Genomic DNA, 26,338 nt, shown 5'->3' with positions numbered 1-26,338 from the left:
CCGAGGGAAAGTCTCCGCCGTGGCCGCCCGAGGGAAAGTCTCCGCCGTGGCCGCCCGAGGGAAAGTCTCCGCCGTGGCCGCCCGAGGGAAAGTCTCCGCCGTGGCCGCCCGAGGGAAGGTCTCCGCCCTGGCCGCCCGAGGGAAGGTCTCCGCCCTGGCCGCCCGAGAGAGAGTCTCCGCCCTGGCCGCCCGAGGGAAAATCTGCTTCGCCCTGGCCACCCGAGGGAAAGTCTGCTCCACCCTGGCCGCCCGATGGACTCTCTGCTCCGCCCTGGCCGCCCGATGGACTTTCAGCTCTGCCCTGGCCTCCCGAACTGTCCGTTTTCCCTGCCCCACCCTGGTCTGTCCTTCCTGTTCCCCCTGTTCCCCCTGTTTCACCCTGGTCTGTCCCTCCCGTCCCGCCCTGGTCTGTCACTCCCGTCCCGCCCTGGTCTGTCACTCCCGTCCCGCCCTGGTCTGTTTCTCCAGTCCCGCCCTGGTCTGTTTCTCCAGTCCCGCCCTGGTCTGTTTCTCCAGTCCCGCCCTGGCCTGTTCCTCCCGTCCCGCCCTGGTCTGTCCCCCCCGTTCTAGTGGAGTGTCTGGAAGCCACTCCTTAAGGAGGGGGTTATGTCACATGTCTGTCCTGTCTTGTTCTGCACTTGGGTGTCTGTTATGTTGAGCCATGTGCTTGTGTCATTGTTAGCCCCGCCCTACTTGTTATCTGATTATTGTTTGAGTTCCCCCTGATTAGTTTCCCTTTATTAGTTCCCTCTTGTTTGCAGTCTGTGTGGATCGTTGTCTCTGTTTCCCCCTGTGTTATGTTTTGAGTGTTTGCCTGCCTTGTTTTTCCCCCACGAGGGAGTTTTGGTTTTTAGTCTGTTTGTTTGTTATTCATTAAAAATTCCTTTCCTGCACTTGAATCCTCGCTTCACTTTTTGACCTCCCGTGACACTAACTGTATTTCTCTATGTACATTTCTGAAATGCACTTTCTGTAAAGCTGCTTTGAAACAATATGTATTGTGAAAAGCGCTATACAAATAAATTTGAATTGAATTGAATTGAATAAATATACGAAGAAATGTAAAAAAGCAAAAATACATAAATAAATACATAAATAAATATACAAAGAAATGTAAAAAAATACAAATAAATGAGTATTTATACTTTTATTTCCTTATTTATGTATAATTGTATTTTTTTCACACTTTTTTTTATTAATTTTCACTTTTATTTATTTATTTTCACATTTATTTATTTCTACATTTCTTTGTCCGTATGCTAATGAGGGGGGCGTGTTTTACCTCAGACATCAGCAATCGAGCTCAGAGTGGCAGTGCTGAAGCTTTGAGGCCACAGTGACACCTTGTGGTGTGACCAAACGAAACGCAAGAGGTGTGTGGACAATATCACATTTTAAGTCATGTAATATCACCCTAACTGTATGTAGGGTAGGCTATATAGGGTTAACACACATAGCACACATGAACAGAAACTGCATTTTGGATAATGTGACTATATGTATCCTATGTGACTGTAATGTATGTGTGGGTGTTTAAATGTATTGTAATGTACAATGTAAAGCGACCTTGAGCTATGGAAAGGCGCTATATAAATAAAACTTTTTCTTCTTCTTCTTCTTCTTTGTCACCACAATCAAAATATCGCAAGTTGCCAGTAGTTACATAAACCATATATGATCTCACTTCATGCTTTACACGGAAAGAAACATCCGAAGTATTTTCTTGAGAGTCCAAAAACATGTACACTTGTCTTCTAAAAGACTGAACATGTTTTAAAGACGGAAGACAACCTAAAGAGATCATTCTGAACTCGCTAGCAAACTTACCGAATGTCACTAATTCACGTTCCAACGCCTCATTAGAAATGAAGGGCGGAATGTTTGAAATAATGATTTTACTGGAAGGTGCATAAAGCGGAGTAACCTGCACAAGAGTATCACGTATGACAATACCATTTTCAATCAACCTGCAAGCAGTGTTTTTCTCTTTTACAAATACAACAATGCCTTGTTCATTCGGGAGGCAAAAATAATACCTCATCTCCCACTGCCACGAGAACGTCCTCTACCATAACACCGTCATCAGGTACACACTGCACACCATGCTGCAAAGATAAAGATGGCGTCTCCTGAGACGCCATGCTAACCTTTTTGCGCTCAAAAAATTAACCGCTTACTACCAAAAAAACTGTCAGAACATGCAAAAGAGAAAAAAGTTCAAATAAAAAGAAAGACAAGAAAAAGGAGAAAAAAGAAGGCGCTCTTCTGTTGAATGCTCTTGATTGCTGATCGTTCACTCAGCACACGTGTCATTTGGATTAAAACTAAATCGCATATTTATGAACTGTTATCTGGTTTAAGTATAACGAGTGGTTCCCTACATTATTACAGGATGTTTGCAGGTCAAGAAGTTCCATGAACACAAACATACAAAGCGTGCGCCCTTAACACTGAGTCTCAGTGTTTGCTGCCGTCTCAGACAACGCGCAAATACTGAATTAAATTCTTTTTCACGTCTTGCGCTTGTACGGACAAATTCACACAAAATTATGTAAAAACGCCTGTCTTGGTGAGTATCCTAGTAAAGGATCCTATCCTAGTAAAGTATCCTAATATCCACAGTCAGTTATATCTCAAATGAACGTAGACAGTATATTCAAATGGGATCTGTGTATTCGGTCAAAAAGGGGCAACACAAAGAAATCACTCACTGCTCTAGAATGAATACCTTTTGTAAATTTGTAAAGATACATCTATATTTAATGTATACAGTAATGAATATGCAGTGTTATTTCACATTTGATTGCCTTATTAAAATGTCTGTTCCTGAAAAATCTACCTGAAAAACTCTAAAACACTGTTTATTTCATTTGTAGCCTTTCTTTGTTTTATTTGTAATTTGATTATTTGTTCTTATTTTATTATAGACTGCTTAATGTCCTTAATAATGTTTTACATTTACATTAATTAGGCAAGTAGTTTTTGCTGTAGTATCAAAATTGTAATAGAGAATTGTGATATTTCATTGGTATCTTGGCACCGCTGACCCAATCCTCAGCACTGAGCCCAGCTGGAGCTGCTCTAAATATGTCTTGTGCTTTTAAATGAAAGATAAAATATGAAAGAGCAATAGAAAAAATAGTGAGAGTAATAGAAGCTCATACAATACATTTTAGCATTCTTAAGCATGCAAATAATTGAAGGAAATATATATTTGTTACACTAATTAAGCCAACTAATATGATTTATGTTATTTTGGTTTCTCTACCCAATACATAACAAAAAGACAAATGCAGTGAAAATACAGGTCTCGTAAGTACCAGAAAGTATTGGATTTGAACTCGTTCTGGGAAAAGTGGTATTGGTACATCCCTGGTAAAGATTAAAAAAAATACATATCTTAATAAAATCAAAACCAGTATTTTCAGTTTCTTTAATTTATGATAAAATTAGGAATAATAAAATTGGTAAAACTTGCTGGTTGCTGAGTTTTGCCTGATGCCTGACCCAAGTTGCCTGATGATGGAGGTGCTTTGGTATTTAATATCATCACACTCATTGATACATTTATATTTATTCTTTTTTTTCTGAATAAAATTGGCCAGTAAATCACATGTGTAAGATTAATCCCAATTAAAATGACTAACAGTGTATATAAATGAATGTAAAGGAGACTCTTACAGTGCTCTTCTGGTGTTTTTGATCACTGGCAGCAGTCTCATCAGTGCTTCATCAGATCTTCTGTATTTCTGCAGTTCAAACTTCTCTTGAGTCTCTTCTGACATCAGGAGCACAAACACAAGACCAGACCACTGAGCAGAGGAGAGATTCTCTGCTGGAAGATTTCCTGAGCTCAGAGTCTTCTGGATTTCCTCCACAAAGTCATCTTTCAGTTCACTCAGACAGTGAAAGAGATTGATGGTCCTTTCTACTGATTCCTCCTCCTCTATTTTCTTTTTGATATAGTCAACAGTGTCTTTAACGTTCTCAGATTTAAGTTCCAGTCCTGGCAGTAGTTCCTTCAGGTCACTCTGATTGGACTCCAGTGAGAGACCCAGAAGGAACCGGAGGAAAAGGTCCAGGTGTCCGTTCTTGCTTTCTAAAGCCTTGTTGACTGCAGCCTTATGAAGCTGAAACAGGGTTTTTTTGGAGAGTGACAGTTTTTTCCAGAATGGAATAAATGGGTTTGCTTTCTTGTCTTTGTTAACAAAAAACACATAGAGAGCAGCAAGGCATTCCTGTACGCTGAGGTGTACGAAGCTGTAAACTTGAGTGTCTGAAAAAGCCCTTTCCTCCTGAAAGATCTGAGTGCATAACCCAGAGAACACAGCCCCTTCACTGACATTTAGTCCACACTTCTCAAGATCTTTTTTGTAGAAAATCAGGTTTCCTTTCTCCAGCTGTTGAAAGGCCAGTTTCCCAAGCTTCAGAATAATCTCATCAAAAGACACTGCATTGGCTTTAGGTTCAGGGCCATCACGGTTGTATTTTTTTTTCATCTGTTGCTGCTGAGAAATTAAGAAGCTTGTGTACATCCCTGTGAGAGTTGTGGGAGTTTTGGCATTGCTCTCTCGAGCCAGTAGAGGCTGAAGAACAGTGAGAGAGATCCAGCAGAAGACGGGGATGTGGCACATGATGTACAGACTCCTGGATTTCTTGATGTGACTGATGAGGTTTCCAGCAACTTTCAGGACTGCTGTTTTTGAGGAAGTATTGCTCTTTCTGCTCATCGTTAAATCCTCGCACCTCTGTCACCTGATCAATGTAGTCACGGGGTATCAGACTGGCTGCTGCTGGTCTGGATGTGATCCAGATGAGCGCAGAGGGAACCAGATCTGTCTTGATGAGGCTTGTTATTATCTTACTCACTGTTGTTTTTTCGTGAACATCTGTAAATCTGCCACCCTCTTTAAAGCTCAAAGGGAAGCGACATTCATCCAGTCCATCAAAAATGAACAAGACCTTACCATCACCTTCAGGAAGAGAAGGCAGTTTTTTCGGACCACTAAAGAAGTGTTTGTGAAGCAGTTCCATGAGACTGCAATTCTCTGTAATCAGGTTTAGCTGACGGAACGGCAGAGGAAAAATGAAGGTTATTTCCAGATTTTCTTTTCCTTCAACCCAGTCAAAGATGAATTTATTGACAGAGACAGTTTTTCCTACCCCTGCGATCCCCATCGTCAGTACCTTTGTGTTTCGTTTAAACATGTCATTACACTTGATTGGCTTCTCATTGGCAGTCAGTCGGTTGAGATTTGATTCGATCTGTCTCACCTCATGCTCGTTCACTCTTCCTCCAGTCTCATTCTCCACCACATATAAATCAGTGTAGATATCATTCAGGTATTTCTTATGACCCATCTGTGAATTACCAACCAATATCTGCTTGTAGTCCCGTTGTAATTTTTTCTTCAGTGTGCTACTTGCCTCTGTGTAATCAAGAGCAGCTTGACTGTCATCTGCAGTTGAACCTTTAAAAAAGAGGGGAAAGACAGCAAAGACTAAGTGATCATGTTTTTCATAAAGTCTTAATAAAACCTATTTGTAATTTGTAACCTGGTCTGCAGTTCCAATTACAAAAATAATGATAAAACTGCACTTCTGCTGTATTCAAATTAATCACACTTTGTCCTGAAATTGTGTTTACATCAACATCTTACACTGAGTATTCTGAAGTTCACAACATATATGGTGATGGAAACACCTTGACTAATGCTGACTTGAATGCAGTTGTTTTCAGTTTTTAAATTCCTGAATAACTTCAGGTCATGCTGACGGGCATTATTAAAAGCCTTTTGATTAAACATTGACATCTAGCACACCAAACTATACATGTAGTTTGTACTGTAGTAGGCTTAGGTTAGGGTTATTAGGGTTAATATTCAACAATATTATTGATCTGCCTGCATTGACACCATTATATGAGAACTGAACTGAGCTGGACGATGACATCACTGTTTTCTCCAGAGTGGCTGTATAGGCAAGGCAAGTTTATTTATACAGCACATTTCACTCTTAGGATTGAGACGCTTACATTAAATGACAACCTCTTCCTGAGGAAGTATAGTTGCTGTCCTTTTTTGTTCACAGCTTCAGTCCATTTATCCCACCTCAGTTTATGATCAAGGACAAGCCCAAGATATTTATACTCATTAACACTCTGAATTGGCTCCCCTTTAACAGTCGTCACACTCACTGAAGACTCCTTCCTAAAATCAATACACATCTCCTTTGTTTTTGAAATATTTAACTTAAGGTTTGACCTCTCTGGTCTCATCCACACTTCCTCCACCTGATCAGCTTTCAACACTAGATACTAACAGTGCAACTGATAATCTTTTCTCCACTTCAACATCGTGCTTGGACAACTTCTGCCCCCTTTCCTCCAGGCCAGCCCGCGCCACACCCTCTGCCCCCTGGTTATCTGATGTTCTCCGTGAACATCATTCGAAACTCAGGGGTGCAGAGAGGAAGTGGCGCAAATCGAAAGAGCTGACGATTTTGCTACATTCTTTATAAATAAAACAACCTCCATCAGCGGCCAATTTACCAATCCACAAACTGACACACACACTTTTCCAGCTAACACACACTCTCTATCCTCCTTCTCTCTACTCTCAGAGGCAGAAGTCTCCAATCTCCTCCTTTCCAATCGCCCTACCACCTGTCCGCTTGATCCTATTCCCACGAACCTACTTGAAGCCATTTCATCCTCGTTTGTACCCACACTCACACACATCATAAAGACCTCTCTTCACACTGGTACCTTTCCCACAGCATTTAAGCAGGCTTGTGTAACCCCATTGCTTAAGAAACCCACTCTAAATCCAGCACATCTGGAGAATTACAGACCGGTATCTCTCCTTCCATTCATCTCGAAAACACTTGAACGAGTTGTTTTCAACCAGATCTCTTCCTTCCTTACACAGAACAACCTCTTGGACAACAATCAATCTGGTTTCAAAAGCGGACACTCAACTGAGACAGCCCTGCTCTCAGTAATTGAAGCTCTGAGACTGGCAAGAGCAGCCTCCAAATCCTCAGTTCTCATCCTGCCTTTGACACAGTTAACCAGATCCTCCTGTCAATCCTAAAGATGAAGGGCATCTTGGGAACCACACTCCAATGGTTCGAGTCTTACCTCTCAGGTAGGTCCTTTAGGGTATCGTGGAGGAGTGAGGTGTCTAAGACACAACATCTAGCTACTGGAGTGCCTCAGGGCTCAGTGCTGGGACCGCTTCTCTTCTCCATCTACATGACATCACTAGGATCTGTGATTCAGAAACATGGCTTTTCCTATCACTGCTACGCTGATGACACACAACTCTACCTCTCATTCCAGCCTGACGATCCGACGGTAGCTGCTCGCATCTCAGCCTGCCTGACAGACATTTCTGGCTGGATGAAGGACCACCACCTTCAACTAAACCTTGCGAAGACAGAGCTACTCGTGGTCCCGGCCATCCCAACACTTCACCACAACTTCATCATTCAGCTAGACTCGTCATCCATAACTCCTTCTAGGTCAGCCAGGAACCTTGGTGTGGTAATTGATGATCAATTGAACTTCACAGACCACATTGCTAGAACTGCCCGGCCATGTAGATTTGCCTTGTACAACATTAGGAGGATCAGACCCTTCCTATCAGAACATGATACTCAACTCCTTGTCCAAGCGCTTGTTTTATCCAGACTTGACTATTGTAACGCTCTCCTGGCCGGTCTTCCAGCTTGCACAGTCAAACCTCTGCAACTGATCCAAAATGCCGCAGCTAGAGTGGTCTTTAACGAGCAGAAAAGGGCACACGTCACTCCTCTCCTCACAAAATTGCACTGGTTGCCAGTTGCCGCTCGCATCAAATTCAAGTCACTGACGTTTGCCTACAGAACAACCACTGGTTCTGCTCCCTTTTACTTTAACTCTTTACTTCAGACTTACGTGCCATCCAGGAACTTGCGCTCTGCAAGTGAACGGCGTCTTGTGGTGCCATCTCAAAGAGGCACTAAATCTCTTTCTCTGACCTTTACCATGACTGTTCCCTGCTGGTGGAATGATCTGCCTAACTCAACCAGAGCTGCTGAGTCCATAGCCATTTTTGAGAAACGGCTGAAGACACTTCTTTTTCGACAGCACTTGATCCAGTAATACTAACACTTTCTCTACTACTCTACTCTATTCTATTCTGTTCTATAACTATAAACAAAAACCGATCTGCGTTAGATAAAAAAAAAAGATCTGCGTTAGATTAAACTGAGAAGGGTCATAGCACTTCCATTTTGTTGTCCTACTGTTAGTTTAACTGCTTCTATTGTTCTCATTTGTAAGTCGCTTTGGATAAAAGCGTCTGCTAAATGAATAAATGTAAATGTGACATGTCACACCAAGAAATAAATTAATTTAAAACAGGTCCATGACTGTCCTCATCCCCCTGAACTAATGCAGTACCATCTGCAAATTTGATTATATATCTCCATGAATGGGCACTTTTACAGTTGTTTGTGTACAATATAAACAGTAGGGGTGAGAGGATCCAACATTAGTAATTTGTTTCTCCGACAGTGATCCACCCACACTCATTCGCTGTACTCTGTTTCTTAAAAAGTCCTGCGATTTCCAACGTATTGGATGAAGACGGCGTGTGAAAAAGGTGGCAAGGTGCATGGCATCAGAGCTAGAAAATATAAAGTTAATCTAAAGGCGCAGTCTTTCCTTTCTGTTAGTATTTCGGAAAGTCTGTTCTGGGATGCTTTTAATATATTGCACAGAAAAAAAACTATTTTGGCTGCTTGTTCAAATTGCTTCATTAAAATGAGCTTGCAACACAATTGCTATACATTTAGTCTAATAACTTAATTTGATTGTGTTCAATCTGCTTAAATATATGTAAAATTTAAATGTATTTAATACGTTTGTGTTGGATTACATGAATGATTTGTGTTGCATGATTTGAAACTGAAACTGGGTGAGGCTTAGTTCCCAGCATGCTTTGCATATAGCTGAATTAAGAGAGAATAAATGTTGAAATTAAGTGTTATTTTATGCATTTTTTTTTAGAAAATGAGAAAAGAGGAAGACTTGATAGTGTTTAATTGTGTATAATGTTCAATTACATTGGAATAATTAGAACCATTTACATTACAGTGGGTTACCATTGTGGAGAAGAGTGGAGCATTTGGTCAGGCTGTGGACTGATTCAAATAAGTTTCACTCCTGTGGTTGAAGGAGCATATCAATCTTAGCATTTAAGATGTTAATAAGTGCTCTTTTTAGTTAATAGCTAGCTATAGTCTAGAAGTTCAATTGAGAAATCATGTAAATCCATCACACTTTATTTATCAGTGCAGTTTTAAATAAACTAAAGCATGTTCACTAAACTTAACCGGTTTAAGTTACAGGGAAGTAATTCCGTTGATTTGGTTGGACATTACTTTTTCACATAAATTCTTTCTCATTCAGTCAACAAGGAGTTTACATAGGTTAAAAAAATCCACTAATGTTAATAAAAAATAATTTGCTTGTGTGGAACCACTGTTCATAATTTAAGTTATTTTAAAGAGTCATTTTTTTTAGTGTATATATTGCGTTTTTGACACTACATACCTTTTAACAAGCCTTTCAAAGCTTTTAAACACCAAAGACGTCAGTGCAATTGGCCGAGAGTCACTAAATTCCAATGGTTTATTGATTTTAGGAAAAGGTATAATAGTTGAAGTTTTACATATAGTTGGTACTATGTGTTGGTCTAAATATATTTGGAATAACAGAGTAAAAACTGATGATAGTTGCTCAGCACAGTTTTTTAACACTCGTCCACAGATGCTGTCACTCCCAGGACTCTTGTGTATTGCAACTCTGAAACATTTTCTTTACATCAGCCTCTTTGATGGAGAAGTTAGTAGTTGAAGTCAAGAAAGATCCTTCATCACTATTAGTATCCTCACTACTCAAAACGTGAAAAAAAAAATGAAAAAAGATTTAACTAATTCGCTAGCTCCAGATCCCCACTTTTGCCATCTGTGATTGTCATATTTGTGTTATACTTTCCTTGACTTTTATGTGGTATACTAATCATCGTTCTAATACCTTCCCATGCCTGTTTAGAATTTCCCTGTGACAGTTTAGCTTATGTCACAGGTCGGGATGGGCCAAGCCGGACTGCGCCCACCCCTGAACCAGGACCACCCTGAGGAGCGTGTCAGAGACGAGACGGAGACAGAATTTAAAGGAATAACAGTTCTTTTTATTAAAGTTAAAAGTAATTTGAATAACCTAAACTAAAATCTTCCTTTCTTCTTCCCAGGAATCGAGGCAATGCAGTAGTCTCCGGGGCCCACTCCCACGCCGATACAAGGTTCACAGTGGCCTGTGATGGACCGGTGGGTTTCCACAGGTGAGTATGCGGTCGGGGCTTTTACTCTTCCCACACTGATGCAGGGTTCACAGGGACCTGCGACGGACAGGTGAATTTCCACAGGTGAGTAGACGGTCGAGGCCTTTCCTCTTCCCGCGCCGATGTAGGGTTCACAATGGTATACGATGGACAGGTGAGTTTCCACAAGTGAGTAGATGGTCAGGGCTCTTCCTCTTCTCACACCGGTGCAAGGTTCGCAGTGGCCTGTGAGGGACAGGTGAGTCTTCACAGGTGGGTCGGTGGTCAAACGGGATGCGGTTGTCTCACCCCGACAGCCTGGACAAGCTTCCTCGGGGACGAACAGAATGGCGACTTCAAGCAGCGTGCAGAGTTCTCACATTCACTCTCTTGAGATGTCCACTTTTCACTATGCGGGCAGACTGACAGGTGCACAGTGAACTCGGGTCAAACCGGTGGGCGGGGCTTTGGCGAAGAATAGCAGAATCAACACAGCGGGTAGAGTGTGCAATTCTCACGTGTGTTGCAGGAAGATGGACACTTCACACTAGACAGGTGGGCTCTGGAGCTGCAGCAGACTCGAAGTCAACAGGCGGAGCAGAGCTTCTTCTAAGACAGACAGAGTCAATACTTCAAGCAGAGGGTGCAGTCCTCACATGTAATACAGAGGGATGAACACTTCGCACCAGACAGGTGGGTTATGGGGCTACAGCAGACTCAAAGTCAACAGGCTGAGCGGGGCTTTTTCTAAGACAGACAGAATCAACTTCACAGCGGTATACAGTTCTCACGCGTGTTGCAGGGGACAGATAACTTCGCACCATGCAGATGGGCTAGGGGCTGGAGCAGACTCAAAGTCGCAGGCTGAGCGGGACTTCTCTAAAACAGACAGAATCAACTTCAACAGCAGTATACAGTTCTCACGTGTGTTACAGGGGACAGATAACTTCGCACCGTGCAGGTGGGCTTAGGGCTGCAGCAGACTCAAAGTCAACAGGCTGAGCGGAGCTGCTGCTAAGACAAACAGAGTCAAGATTGCAGATAGAGTGTGCAGTCTCACGTGTGTTGCAAGGGAGCGAACACTTCTCACCATACAGGTGGGTTGACAGACTGATAGCGAACTTAAGTCAACAGGCTGGGCAGAGCTTCTTCTAAGACAGTCAAAATCACTACTTCAAACAGAGAGGTTAGTTTGACTCACGGATGCTGTTCCTTCTAGTCCTCAACAGATGGGGCCGATCGACATTATTAAGCTCCAGTTACTGACAGTAGACCAGCATGGCACGTGGGGAGTGCACGGCAAGAGAGAATAAATCTTCCACACACACACACGGCACTTTCACTCCAAACATGCAACGTGAGGGGGAGAAACGTCAATTTAGGCACTGCAATCCACTTCAATAAGTGCAGATAAGGCCAGCACTCACCCAGAGGTCTCCGTGCCACAAGCAACGAGCTTCAATGTTGGGAAAAGGGGTGTTTCGGGGCTTTCCTCCACAGACATAGACAGGATTCACATCACCGTTCCAACACGGGGGAAGAGGGTAAGAGATCAAACATAAATCAGTGTAATTCACTCAGTGACGTTTAGATAGCACAATCAAAGCACTCCAATCCACCTTAAATTCAGTGTTGAAACATGCAGGTAAGAGATCCAATGGTCGATTACTTATCTCTCTCCCATCCAGGCGAACGGTGTGTTTTCACAACTCTTCCACGCTCCTCAAGTCCCCTCCAACAACACTTTCCCCTGCACACCACAATTCTTCTCTGCAACACTCAAATGGAACAACTTCTCACAGGGGAGAACCACACAACAGTCTCTCTTCGCTGGCTTTTTATATCCTTCTCAATGCCCACATGGCTTCGTCATGGCTCTAGATTAATTCCCCACACCTGATGTCGATTTCCTCATCCCGGTTGGCAAGGCAACAGATACACATTTACAGGGGTGGGGGGGGGGGGGGGGGGTGTGTCCTTGTTATTGTACCGGAGGGGACACAATTGCGGCGCACTTTAGTTCCGCCCTCTCATTTGTCACACCGTGACACTTACATTTTTTTGTTTATATAGGGCCTTATCTACCTTAATTTGTATTTTAATTTCTCTTTGAGTGTCCCTTTTAGCTAAAACATCATTATTATAATATGGTACCTTCTTCTTATTTAGTGGTTGTTTAAGTTTTTAATTATAATTTATACCTTTTTGTGGGTAGAACTGACTCCACACACAAATGTGGTCTCTGATTATATACATTTGTGTGAGTATCCAGATCAGGGAATTCAAATGAGCTCTAGGACTGACTCACGGGGTAACCTCGGGTTCAGTGCCCCACCAGTCCGCACCCCAAAAACCCATTTATTCGAAAGCTCTAGGAATGGAATCAATCCTAGTATAAATAAATTAACTAAATTAATAATTTTTTACAACAAAAATTAACCATCACTGAACTGACTTGTTCACAGCAGGACTGTGATGCTATTTTCTTCTGGAAACAAACTTTGTTGCATTATTTTCCTGTTATCACTATGAAACTGCTTTGAAACAATCTGTATTGTAAACATCGCTATATAAATAAAGGCGACTTGACTTGACTTATTGAAATGAGCCTTTGCATGTACAAGTTGCTTGCAGAAGTTTTAATTAAGGGTTTTAATTTAGACATTGTAAACATATTAACCATTTGTAAAATCAGACAGTAAATATTCTAGTAAATGTACTTGTATAAGATCTGCTACTGTTCTTGGCCCTGTAAATGATGCTTGCTGTTACAGATGTGGCCATTAAGAATGCGCATCACAGGGAAAGGGATTCCATGGCAAGACTCGGCCCGTAGTGAAGTTCTCTGGCACATGACGTACATTACCAGTAGGGGGCAGTCCTGTTTCTTTCAGTTATAGCATGTACTGAAGCCAATAATATCCAACAGATATGTTAACCTCTCTCGGGCGTGTATTGACAGCAAGCGACAGAGCTCATAAACCACATTTTATATTGGATTGTATATTGTTTATGTACAGCTCAAATAGAAATAAAATATGAATGGTTTTTATATGCTTGTCTTAGGCGTTTGAACATTACTGTAGCACTTATATTGAGTTATTAAAGGTGATCGAAGTAACTTTTTAACCTTAACTGAACAGCTTCGGAGTCAGTGGAATGGTTATATTACTTATTTCGGGTTGAATGGTGGTGGTTTCGCACCCCCTGGTGCCCGAGAGCGGAAAAAACTCACTTGCAACTTTGGGCCGTCAGGAAGTAACGCGTGATATCAGGTCTCACGATGTAACGAATTGCTTGATGGCACTGCACACGTACACGCCCCCATTCAAGCACCGGCTAGCTATAAGCCATAGACAGTATATACACACTATAAGCAAAGGGCAACGATAGATTGAGTTCCTCACATTTTCATCATGGCTGAGCCTGTAAAAAAGAAGCAGAAAGCTAGGAAATCTTTTCGGAGGACCAAAGAAAGAGGAAACGGGAGACTGACTGAGCAAGAAGTCAGACTCGAGTAAATATCGGACCGGCTTTTTCAGAATGGCGAGAACTGAAAGAAACAGAAGTCTGCAAAATGGATGCTGACCTGGCCTTCTTGCTGTTGCATTTGTAAGTATCTTTGGAATCGTCTGATAATAGGAAATAAACATATGTTGCACATATCATGATCGAGCTAGAAAAAACGTTCTGATGTTTTCTTAGACAAGCAAAGGTAAACAGTCATTCTACCAGATGAACTTATAGACCTTGCTAATATAACTTTAGACAAATATTAGCCTCCGATTTATATATATTTTTTATGCTCATGCCCACTCTCCCAAAAAAAACAAAACACGAAAGCAGTAGTTCGCCTCGTTCATATCGTTCGTTCCCGGTAAAAATACTAGTATGCATGACAACACAATAATTTTTTTTTTTTAAAACTCGCCATCAGTTGGAAAGAAAATATTGCTTTACTTAACATAACTGGTTTTGAAATAGCCGGTTCCTCTGCTCAGCTGGGTTGACAACTGATCAGCTGGGTTGCTCGTGGCGAGGGGGGAGGAACAACAGTTCGTTTTTACGACAGAGTGTTTGAAAGCAATTACTACCAGACACTAGGGGGAGCTTCGTAGAGAAAAAAACTCTCAGGCTTGCCTGGTGTCCCTTTAATGGTTAGGGACCGTTCAGTATTTATGGAATGGACCACCAGAGGAAAATAGGGGAGGGTCATGTCTTTTTATTCTTTGTTGAGGGAAAGGTCATCCAACTTTGTTTAGTCTAGGGGGAGGGTCACCCAACTTTTGTATTAATGAAAAAAACTAAATTTCAGAGTGGCTTGTTTGCTGCATATTTCTCCATGTAGCTCTCTCAGTCTCGGCCCCCCATCGCTAGCAGATGGGTCTGACCCAACAAAAATCAGACGCGAAAGATAAAGTCCAGTTTGCCGTAGTTTGAGAGTATGCGAGCTTCGGGCGTACATGCTCAGAAAAAGTGCATCATGTCAGAACAGAACGCCAATGAAATGTTTACCCGGCAAAGCTTTAAAGCACGGGCAAATAATGAACTTGATAATCTACCTCTGCATTAACATGTGATGTGAATGTACGTCGAGTTTTACAGTATGGAATGTGCGCTGTACAATACTACCATATTTCTTCAAATGCAGATTGTGGAGACATTAAATCATCCACGATCAAAAATCGTGATATCGCATAAACACAAGTATAAAACGCCTGTTAAACAGAGTTTACAAAACTGTATCGCATGCGTGCTACAGTGGTACATTTAGGGGCCGTTTACACCTGGCCACTTCATGCGTTTTCTTATCAAAATTCCATTTACATTTAAATCCGATCTTCAATTCCCGCGCTATATGCAGATTTAATGGAGTGCACGTCACCGAAAGCAACAGATACGAGCTGCATTTTATTGATCATCAGCTAAAATTTCTAAATCAAAGACCGCAATAAGAGAGAGCGGCAACAGCCCTGGTAAGACCATTTCGTTTCTTTACTTTTAATGATGATGATTGTGTGTTAAGCGTCTGCGACTTTCACTTTGATTTGCGATAGTTTGACATGACATGACAAATAGTCTATAACACACTCTCACACGTTTATTTTTTTAGCATTTTTGGAAGGAGTAAAATATGCATTTACACTTGTCCAGTTTCATCTGGAATGCATCTCAGACCTCCCCCTGAAGTGGTTTGAGCGATGGGATTCAAATCCGTCTCGAATGCATTTCGTAGGGCATTTACACCTGGTCTTTTCACGATCAGATAGCTATCCGATCACAGAAACGCATGAGGAGGCCAGGGGTCCGTTCTTCGTACGTCGCTAACTCAGTTAGCTGGATTTGATTGTTGGCGATTTGGCATGATCTTGGATTGTTTGGTTCTTCGAAGCTCATCCTAGACTTGTTGTCATAGCAACAGGTGCACAAACTTAAAACTGCTCGCAAGCAGGCTTATTTCATGTAAACAGGATTAGACTGCGGCTTCATAAGCGGAGCTGATACAGGAAGTCCAGCGCAGTGCGATAGTTCACTTTCTGAGATATATATTTTTTTCTCGTGACTTGTGAGATTGTCGTTTACATTATTAATTTGTTGGAAACGCACATTTATTTTCGACTTGTCGGAGTCAGGCTTAAACTACAGCACAAACTGTACCCTAAGATTATTTGCGTGTGGCTCTTTCCTTTACACTATTGGAGATGCGGAGAACTTGATGGAAAGTGCTGTCTGTCGTGTCAATCGGAGTTTACCTGGTGCTTTTAGGTTTAAAAAACAGTTTTAGGTTTTTTTGTGGCATTTCCAAGCCACTGAAGACCCAATGTTGTAAAGCAGTTTTTTTTAGGCTATCATAATTTTTTATGAAGATCATGCAATCATGACCATGCCGATTACAGTATATGTCACTCAGGCTTCACTAACGTGATTGGTAGACTATAGGCTATAGACTGCCATCAAGGCCTCAGTGAAGGGGATTATGTGAACAGAAAGGCGGTTCACAATGTAAATGTGCAGCCCAGTTATTCTTGATTCTTAATATTCCAGATTAGTAATATTATATCAAATAAAAAAAAGCAGTTGACTAAAATCAAAATTTCCACAATAAGGAAAGTTCCACAATTAAATATCAAGCTCACTGTATTACATACACTTATGCTGATCCTAACAGAACTGCATTTTTTCATAGGTGATTATGACATGTTCCTGCAGACAGGTGTTTTATGACCCCATTCCCTGACCCAAACCAGTTACAATGCAGCTCTAGCCAGGACAAGGGCACACAATGAAATGAACTTTGCCTAACTAAAGGGAAGATTTCAGTGTCTGAAAAGTCTGAGGGTTGTGTAGAATTGAAAATAATCCAAGATATTTTAAATGAACAAAGACATTTGCTTGACTGTTTTTCTACCCCCTCTTTCAGAGACAATGACCATTTGGAGTTCCTAAGGCACAGAGGGGCTGATAGTGATCTAGGCATGCAGGCCAAATGTTTGTACTTTGGGGGGTCGATGAATTGTCACACCTTTAGTACAGTGGTGGAAGTGTAATTATCTGATTGGTCAGTTTGAATGTCTCACATTTGGGTTTTAGTCACATGGTCAAGGAAAGGATAAAAGAGGATTGTAACTGTTGCTCTGTCTCTTTGATGCTCTGGCTCTCTTCTTCTCTGGGTCCCTTTCTTGGGGGCTCCCCTTTCTATCTATATCTCTCTCTCTCTCTCTCTCTATCTCTCTCTCAGGTAACATTTTTCATATATGCTGGGTACAATTAATAATATAAGTTATCATCATCTCATACATATATTTTGTAACTATTTTAAGTGTAACCATAACCATAATTTGTCATTAAACCTTTTCAATTGCAACTAATGTACTAACTAGTTTTGATTTGATATTGACTTTAAAGTGCTACATATTGCAATACAATATCGTCACTATCTATAGCAATGCTCTCCCACAAATATTAAGCTATTGTAACTGCACTTATTTCCGTCGTTGGTATAAGTGGCAGTGGGTGGTTAAAGACTAGAAATGTGCAGGTTTCTACCATCTTGCCAATAACGTTTCTTTAGTCATTCGGCAGTTCTTGCAGCTTGAACCACTGCAGGAATTCCACCCTTACAGTTGCACACCTGACAGGGCCTGTGACATTGTTGCATGTGCTATATTACACAACATTGCCAAACAAAACCCTTTTCATTAAATGTTTAATAAAAGACAAATATGCTTAGTTCCTTGAGTTTTATTTCAGTTGTTCTTTGTAAAGAAAAGCCAGTGGTCAAGTGCCTGCAACAAGAGATATTAGACACATGCCTCATGCAACAAATAAAAAGGAAAAGTTGGCTATACACTGCCCACCTGTAGGCCTATGTCTCCTCTGTCTGTGCAGACTCTTCTGTAGGCCTTTCTGTAGATGTGGAATCCTGCAACTTATATTGCAGCCATAAAGCATACAAGTATAAATGAAGTAAAGTTATTTATGCACTTGCAGGTAGGCTAGTTCCTCCATATGACAGTTATCTGAGAGGGTTTATTCACTGTCCAGTGCAATGGAAACAAATGGACATTACAAAGTCTTATACTTTCTGTCCTTTGGAAAGTTAGAAAATGTCCACTTACAGCACATATTTCAGTCACCACTTTCTTGGGAACAGATACAAGTGTTGGTGTATTGTGTAAAAGTGCACAAAAGAGGAAAACACAATGTCATTACAATGAACTACACTCGGGAAAAATGTGATCAATAACTCATGGCAAAATATTTTTACATTAACATAAGTTTATCAGTTTTCACTTTCACAAGTCAAAGCAATTCATCATTACTCAAGATTTAACAGTTGAAATGACTATACGGCCTTAATTTAATGCAGCAAAAATGATTTTACAGTGTAGGCTACTAAGATCTTTTCTATTTTCTCAGCCTTTTTCTTGGTTGCTTTTATAAACAGACAACCATTTATTTAACAGTGCCTTTATAAAAGAGACTATAATATAACTAAAAATTACCATTATGTAGAATATTTTTGTACTTCACTTTTATTTGTTCCCATGTTCTAGTGTGGTGACTCTGACATTACAATGAACAAAGTAATTATGCAATTATTAAAATACAAATATATAGACTAATAAGTGATAAAAACTTCTAACATGGCCACTTCTAACGGATTTAAATTGTCTGCTACTTTTTGCCAGCCCTCTCTCCTGGCTTTTGCAGACTTTGAGGTGTTCCCTGGCGTTTTAAACATTAAAACATTAAAATTCCGAATAAACTTCGACTATTAGTTCTTGCTCTGCTGAGGAGAAAAACTGAGCTAATTAGCCGGATCATGATTAGCACGATGATATCATCTTGGATGTGTCATTTGATCTCGGATGTAATAAGCAACGTATGAAGAACGAGCCCCGGGTGTATACAGCCCCTTATTCAGAGCACAGACCAATCTTTTCGTAGATATTTGTCACACTGTACAGCCCTGTACAAGACCCTTTTTAATGAACATTTGGTTCATAACTACTAGGCATAGAGATATCTGAACATCTTTGCCAAGCGCAAACCAGTACAGAAGTAATCAAATTATCGGGGAGGTATGGAGGAGATGAACCCATATGCAGACCGTATGCAATTGAACAACGTTTATTGTAGACAAAAAGGGAAAACAAAACCCACAAGGGGACAAAACATGGACAGGACAAGGAGTGACTAAACTAGACAATAAACCAACAACAAATATAGAATCAGAACTTTCTCTGGACAATACTCTTGACAGAATACTCACAAGGTTTCACTAAGTATGATAATGAACCAGCACAGGACAGCAAACACAAGGGGATTAAATAGGGAGACTAATGATAACATAACAGGTGACACAGGTAAAGCAATAATGACAAAACGAGGATAACAAGGGGGCGGGGCAAGAGAATGAGACAACACAAGCACATGGCCCAAACAAAAGGCCATGTACTTGCACACAAAACATGGGTCTGTCATGATCCTGCCTCAAGACTAGCGAAAATCAAGGACAAGAAGGCAGAATCATGACAAACAGGGCTTAAAAACGGAAAAATACTTCCATCGGTTCACTCGAGCAGAATCGGTAGCCTAGTTTAACGTTTCTGTTCCTGCATTCCTTCTGTATAATTAACATTCCGAAACCAGTTTGATTAGAAAAATACAGATTAATAAGTTTTTTTTTTTAGTTTTTTTTTTATAATGTAGCCTAGTTTATAATAATAATAATAATAATAATAATAATACTAATATCTCTCTTTTTCTTTCCTTTTATGAAGGCCATGTCAGCTTTTATGTATATATTCAAGGCAAGAAACAGGTTTATTTGTTAAAAAATATAACTTAATAAGATGCAAAACAAATTATTTGAAGTGAAAATCGTGGACACACTCTAGATTTACTTATCAGTAAGGGTCTAAACATTTCATTAATTGTTATTAAGGATGTAGCACTGTCTGATCATTTCTGTATTTTCTTTGATATATTGATCTCTCCTGCCATTGAAGCTAAATCTGTGTCTGTCAAGAAGAGATGCTTAAATGAGAACACCAGTGTACTATTTATGAAGGCTATATCCTTAACACCAAGTATATCTGCTGACTCTGTTGATTTTCTCCTTGATTCTTTTAACTCAAAAGTTAAAGGTATAATTGATGATATTGCTCCTGTTAACCCTCTGGGGACCAAGCTGTTTTTGGGGTCCTTGAGATGTTCTGACATGCCTTGATATTTGTGCTTTTTTCAGTTATTTATAAACATGTTAATGGCAAAGGTGTAAATTCACTCTATATAGCACAAACAGGGCTACCATAATATGCGAGCAACGTGCATGTAGATGTTTGTATTTTTAAGAGAATAATGTTTATGCGTGGTTATTGGAAAAAAATAAAATGAAAGTTGCTGATTTAAGAACACAAAACACATAATAAATATGTGTCCACAAGACTTTTGACTAATTGATGTTGTCCCTTTGAGTTCTAGCTTCAAAATTATATGAAAATCATCCTGCCTGATTGTTCACATGAAACACTACATTGATTTAAACATTGTAAACAGTTTTTTTTGTCAGAAGAGGTTTATGCGTGGGAGTGGTAATGGGTCATCAATATTAATGAGATTCAGACCAGAGGTGTGACATAGACGCTCCCCCAAGTGTTAATGGGCCATCAGTGAGGCAGCCTGAACAAAGAATGAGGAGATTCAAATGTTTTGTTTTTCAATCTGTTTTATTGTAATTTTGTAAAAACAAAAGTAAAGGCAGGTATCTCACAGTAAATGCTTATGCCCCGTTGATGCGGGCTCTAAGCAAATCAAATGTGACCATACATTACATATATGTGACCTTTTATATTAACATTACCAATCAATAATTGTTATATTGTGCATGCATAACAACACATTTGTTGCAAAGCCACACAGGCACATATAGGCTACATTTGTATCATCAGTATAAGTATATAAACAAAATGTAACTAACATCTGTAAAATAGTAGGTAAATATGTACTTACTCTTTTTGATTTTTGTTGCTGCGTGTCCTCGTTGCAGTGGAAGGCGAGAGTGAACAAGCTACATTCCTTTTAAAAAAAGTTACAAAACATATGTAACATCAACCAATCTCCAAAAATAAATAATAAAGTCATACAGGCTCATATTATTAACACTAAGTATAAACAAAATTGAACTAACACCTGTAAAATAGTGGGTAAATATGTACTTACTCTTTCTGATTTCTGACTGTGTTGCTAAGCGCACTCCGAGTTGCAGGCGGAGGTAGTGATGAAGCTACATTCCTTTTAAAAAAGTTGAAGAATATTATTACATAAATATAACTATAGTAGCATTAGTCTATCATGAATTACTGATGTAAATAATTTTAGACGCGTGCAATAAGCCTATATGCGTGTCAATGGGCCATTACCGGAGAGGCACACCGCAAACATTAGCCTAACACATTTGTGCACTTCATTAACTGGGTATATTTACACATTTCAGCACATTTACACACATTTACAACTGATATTTGCGAGCATGCATCGTTAATGATAATGAGGCAGCATTTATATAGTCAAAATATAATCTAAACACCTACTTTCTAAAATAATTTCTAAATTCTATCTTTCATACATAATGATCTAAACATATCATTTAGGCTACACATACAAATACAAATTTCCTAACCAAGGGGTGTAGCATATGTACACAAAAAAACAAAACAAAACATTTTTAACATTGAAATGGTACGAGATATTAAATTCATGGTATAGATATGCACTTTCATTAGATCGTGTTGAATAGGTAGATATAAAATGTCAGTACTCTGGATGGCAAGTCCACCCAGTATAATATGTAAGCTCATGTTTTGAATAGCTTGTCAATTAATGCAAGTAAGAATAAATACTTACTCATCCGAAATTCTATCCACGGCTGGATCAAGTCGCTCTTCAAAATACAAACGGTCGTCATCAGAGTAGTCGCGCTCCTCTTCTGATGAAAATCTGGACTCTTCGTCGCTAGTATCCAGGACGAACTGAAGGGCTTCCGCACCGGTGTACCGTGTCATCTTCCCAACGCGCAGGTGACGAAATGATGAAACTTGAAGCGTTTAATGCATTTGCTTGGGGGCGTTTACCTGTTTTGCATAGATGGCTTAGCACATTATCTTGTGAATAGCGCGCTCCGTGAGTAGGCGTGAACGAATTAAAGTCAATGAGCTCGTAATGAGCTCGACTGGAATCGCTCTCTTTTTATACAGATTACAGAAGCTGATAATATTTGTTTTTTATATAAATGACTTCATTTAACAGATGCGATCTCAAGCTTTATGCCCGTGGGTCTGTTTGCCTGTTTGACTGAATTTTCGCGGAGTTATAGATCATTTTCGAACACGTTTCAAATGGGAGTTTACTGACAGAGAGAAGGCAGAAATCGCATCATGTTAAAGTTTCTTTATTTGTCAAAAAGCAAAACACTTTATTTTTATTGTGAGTATACAGAAAAAAAATAGAAACTGAACAGGATCGATTGATGTATAACACGAAAATTAAAGATCAAAATTAACAGAGCATTTTGTGTTTATTTTTCATTGCTAAAAAAAAAAACGAGCAAAACGCGCCGGCGCGTTTTTGGTCCCCAGAGGGTTAAAGTCAGGAAGAAGAGTGGCAGACAAAAAGCACCTTGGAGAAACTCAACAGCAGTGCAAAATATGAAAAGACAATGTAGAAAAGCAGAGCGCATGTGGCGGAAGACTAAACTTGTAGTCCATTATAACATCTACAAAGACAGCCTTCATGCTTTCAATATGGAACTAGGCAAAGCTAGACAGACTTTCTTCTCAAATATTATAAACAGTAATTTAAACAACACACGCACTCTTTTTGCTACTGTAGAGAGACTGACAAACCCTCCAAGCCAGATTCCCAGTGAAATGCTCTCAGAGAACAAGTGTAGTGAGTTTGCTTCTTTCTTCTCTGAGAAAATCAGTAATATCAGAAAGGTGATCAGCACATCCTTGAGTTGCGCTGGGATCAGACAGATCAGACCACCTGAGAAAGTAGTTACTATGTCTGATTTCAAAGAAATTAATGGCAAAATTTTGGAAGAAACTGTACAGCACCTTAAAACATCAACATGCGCTCTTGACACACTTCCCACATCATTTTTCAAAAGTGTGTTAAACAGTTTAGAAGCAGATCTCCTAGAAGTGGTAAATGTCTCACTTCACTCTGGGAGTTTTCCATACTCCCTGAAAACTGCAGTTGTCAAGCCCCTCCTGAAAAAGAGCAATCTGGATAAGACCATATTAAGCAACTATAGACCGATCTCAAATCTTCCTTTCATAGGCAAGATCATTGAAAAAGTTGTCTTCAATCAGCTGAACAAATTCTTGAGCTTGAATGGATACTTTGACAATTTTCAATCTGGTTTCCGACCGCACCACAGCACAGAGACAGCGCTCATAAAGATAATAAACGATATTCGCTTAAATACTGATTCAGGCAAATTATCAGTGCTGGTACTACTCGACCTCAGTGCTGCATTTGACACTGTTGATCATAACATACTTCTTGACAGGCTGGAAAACTGGGTGGGGCTTTCTGGGATAGTCCTAAAATGGTTCAGGTCATACTTAGATGGGAGAGGTTATTATGTGAGTATAGGAGATCATAAGTCTGAGTGGACATCCATGACATGCGACTCCCTCAAGGCTCAATTCTTGCACCACTCCTGTTCAACCTGTATATGCTCCCAATGAGCTAAATAATGAGAAAGAACCAAATTGCTTACCACAGCTATGCAGACGACACACAGCTCTACTTAGCCCTATCGCCTAACGATTACAGCCCCATTGACTCCCTGTGCCAATGCATTGACGAAGTCAACAGTTGGATGTGTCAAAACTTTCTTCAGTTAAACAAAGACAAAACTGAAGTCATTGCGTTTGGAAACAAAGATGAAGTTCTCAAGGTGAACGCATACCTTCACTCTAGGGGTCAAACAACTAAAAATCAAGTCAGGAATCTCGGTGTGTCCCTAGAGTCAGACCTTAGTTTCAGTAGTCATGTCAAAGCAATAACTAAATCAGCATACTATCATCTGAAAAATATTGCAAGAATTAGATGCTTTGTTTCTAGACAAGACTTAGAGAAACTTGTGCATGCTTTCATCACCAGCAGGGTGGATTATTGTAATGGACTCCTCACTGGCCTTCCCAAAAAGACCATAAGACAGTTGCAGCTCATACAGAACGCTGCCGCCAGGATTCTGAGCAGAACCAGAAAACATGAACACATCACACCAGTCCTCAGGTCTTTACACTGGCTCCCAGTTACATTTAGGATTGATTTTAAAGTATTATTACTGGTATATAAATCATTCAATGGCCTAGGACCTCAATACATTTCAGATATGCTCACTGAATATAAGCCCAACAGATCACTCAGATCATTAGGATCATATCAGCTAGAAATACCAAGGGTTCACTCTAAGCATGGCGAATCTGCTTTTAGCTATTATGCCAGCCGCAGCTGGAACCAGCTTCCAGAGGAAATCAGATGCGCTCCTACAGTAGTCACATTCAAATCCAGACTCAAAACACTTCTGTTTAGCTGTGCATTTACTGAATGAGCACTGTGCCGCTGTTCGTCCGACTGTTTGTACCGTATTTTATTTTATTTTTCTAAACTGTTTTAATTATTCTTATTTCTTTTATTATTTTAATTTCTTCTATGTAAAGCACTTTGAATTGCCATTGTGTATGAAATGTGCTATATAAATAAACTTGCCTTGCCTTGAAAAGGCCTACCTTTCTCATTCGACACAAATCTAAATGTTTCGATATTTGTGACTCATGCTAAACTATTGTTCTTCACTGGTGTTATTGATGTAAAATATCATCTTTCCACAGCACAGTGAGGCTGTGGTCATGCTAAACGTCACAGATTATATTACAGCAGAGGCGGACAGAGTACACAGCTTCATTACTTGAGTAAAAGTACCAGATACCCCTTGCTAAATTTTACTCAAGTACAAGTAAAAGTACTGTCACCGGGGCGGACCTCGGATGGATGACCCCTCCGCCCTGGACTTTTAAAACACCACCGCGAGGAGCCGACACCACAGGCCCGCAACAGATGGACGACACAGACACAAGGTAATTTCCAAGGAATGACAATCTTTATTTAGCACAAGATATCAAAGGGCACAGAACGTAATAGAATTCGATGTCTTCTAGGTCTTCGTCGCCATGGAATACTTTCGTCGGTGCACAGTAATGGGATGATGACTCAAGAGCTTACTTCATCAGCAATGCTGCATACTTCAGTACTCAGACAGTAAGTAGGAAGGTAAGGTTCTTCTCAGTACAGGATACTTTCGTCAGTGCACAGTAGTGGGACAATGATTCCAAGGCTTACTTCAAAAGCGATGCTGCATACTTCGGAACTCAGACGGTAAGTAGAAAGGTAAGGATTCTTCTCAATACAGGATACTTTCATCAGTGCACAGTAGTGAGACGGTGGTTTAAAAGCTTACTTCACCAGCGATGCTGCATACTTCAGGACTCAGACGGCAAGTAGGAAACTAAGGATTCTTCTCCGTACAGGGTACTTTCGTCAGTGCACAGTAGTGAGACAGTGATTTAAAAGCTTACTTCATCAGCGATGCTGCATACTTCCAGACTCAGACATTGAGTAGAAAGATAAGGGTTCTTCTCAGTACAGGTTACTTTCATCAGTGCACAGTAGTGAGACAGTGACTTAAAAGCTTACTTCATCAGCGATGCTGCATACTTCCAGACTCAGACATTGAGTAGAAAGGTAAGGGTTCTTCTCAGTACAGGTTACTTTCGTCGGTGCACAATAGTGAGTCAGTGGCTTAAAAGCTTACTTCACCAGCGATGCTGCATACTTCCAGACTCAGACATTGAGTAGAAAGGTAAGGGTTCTTCTCGGTACAGGTTACTTTCATCAGTGCACAGTAGTGAGACAGTAGTGTAAAAGCTTACTTCGTCAGCGATGCTGCATACTTCCAGACTCAGACATTGAGTGGAAAGGTAATAGTTCTTCTCAGTACAGGATACCTTCGTTGGTGCACAATAGTGAGTCAGTGGCTTAAAAGCTTACTTCACCAGCGATGCTGCATACTTCCAGACTCAGACATTGAGTAGAAAGGTAATGGTTCTTCTCAGTACAGGATACCTTCGTTGGTGCACAATAGTAAGTCAGTGGCTTAAAAGCTTACTTCACCAGCGATGCTGCGTACTTCCAGACTCAGACATTGAGTAGAAAGGTAAGGGTTCTTCTCAGTACAGGATACCTTCAGGACTCAAGCAGAGAAGAGGTTAATAGTACTTCAACAGCATAGCTGTACACTCACAGGGCTTCTAATGGAGAGCAGGTATCATAACTTTCCACAACGTGTAAGCAAGGGTTGGGGCCGCTTCTCAGCAAAAACACCACAC

The 26,338-nt window shown here is 40.4% G+C and overlaps 1 protein-coding gene across 1 annotated transcript in view; it reads right to left on the bottom strand.

Annotated features, from left to right (window-relative positions):
- The window catches only part of LOC307157252 (protein NLRC3-like), a 107,865-nt gene that overhangs the window by 69,633 nt on the left and 11,894 nt on the right, over positions 1–26,338 (bottom strand). The window contains exon 3 of the mRNA XM_079869119.1: positions 3,682–5,471. Coding sequence (XP_079725245.1) covers positions 3,682–4,730 — 1,049 coding nt within the window. The 5' untranslated portion in view covers positions 4,731–5,471. The remainder of the gene's footprint in view (positions 1–3,681; positions 5,472–26,338) is intronic.

Source organism: Squalius cephalus (assembly GCF_949319135.1).
Source record: "Squalius cephalus genome assembly, chromosome: 4".
NCBI lineage: Eukaryota > Metazoa > Chordata > Actinopteri > Cypriniformes > Leuciscidae > Squalius > Squalius cephalus.
Note: the sequence above shows the minus strand (reverse complement) of the source record. Positions and strands in the feature narration are given on the sequence as shown.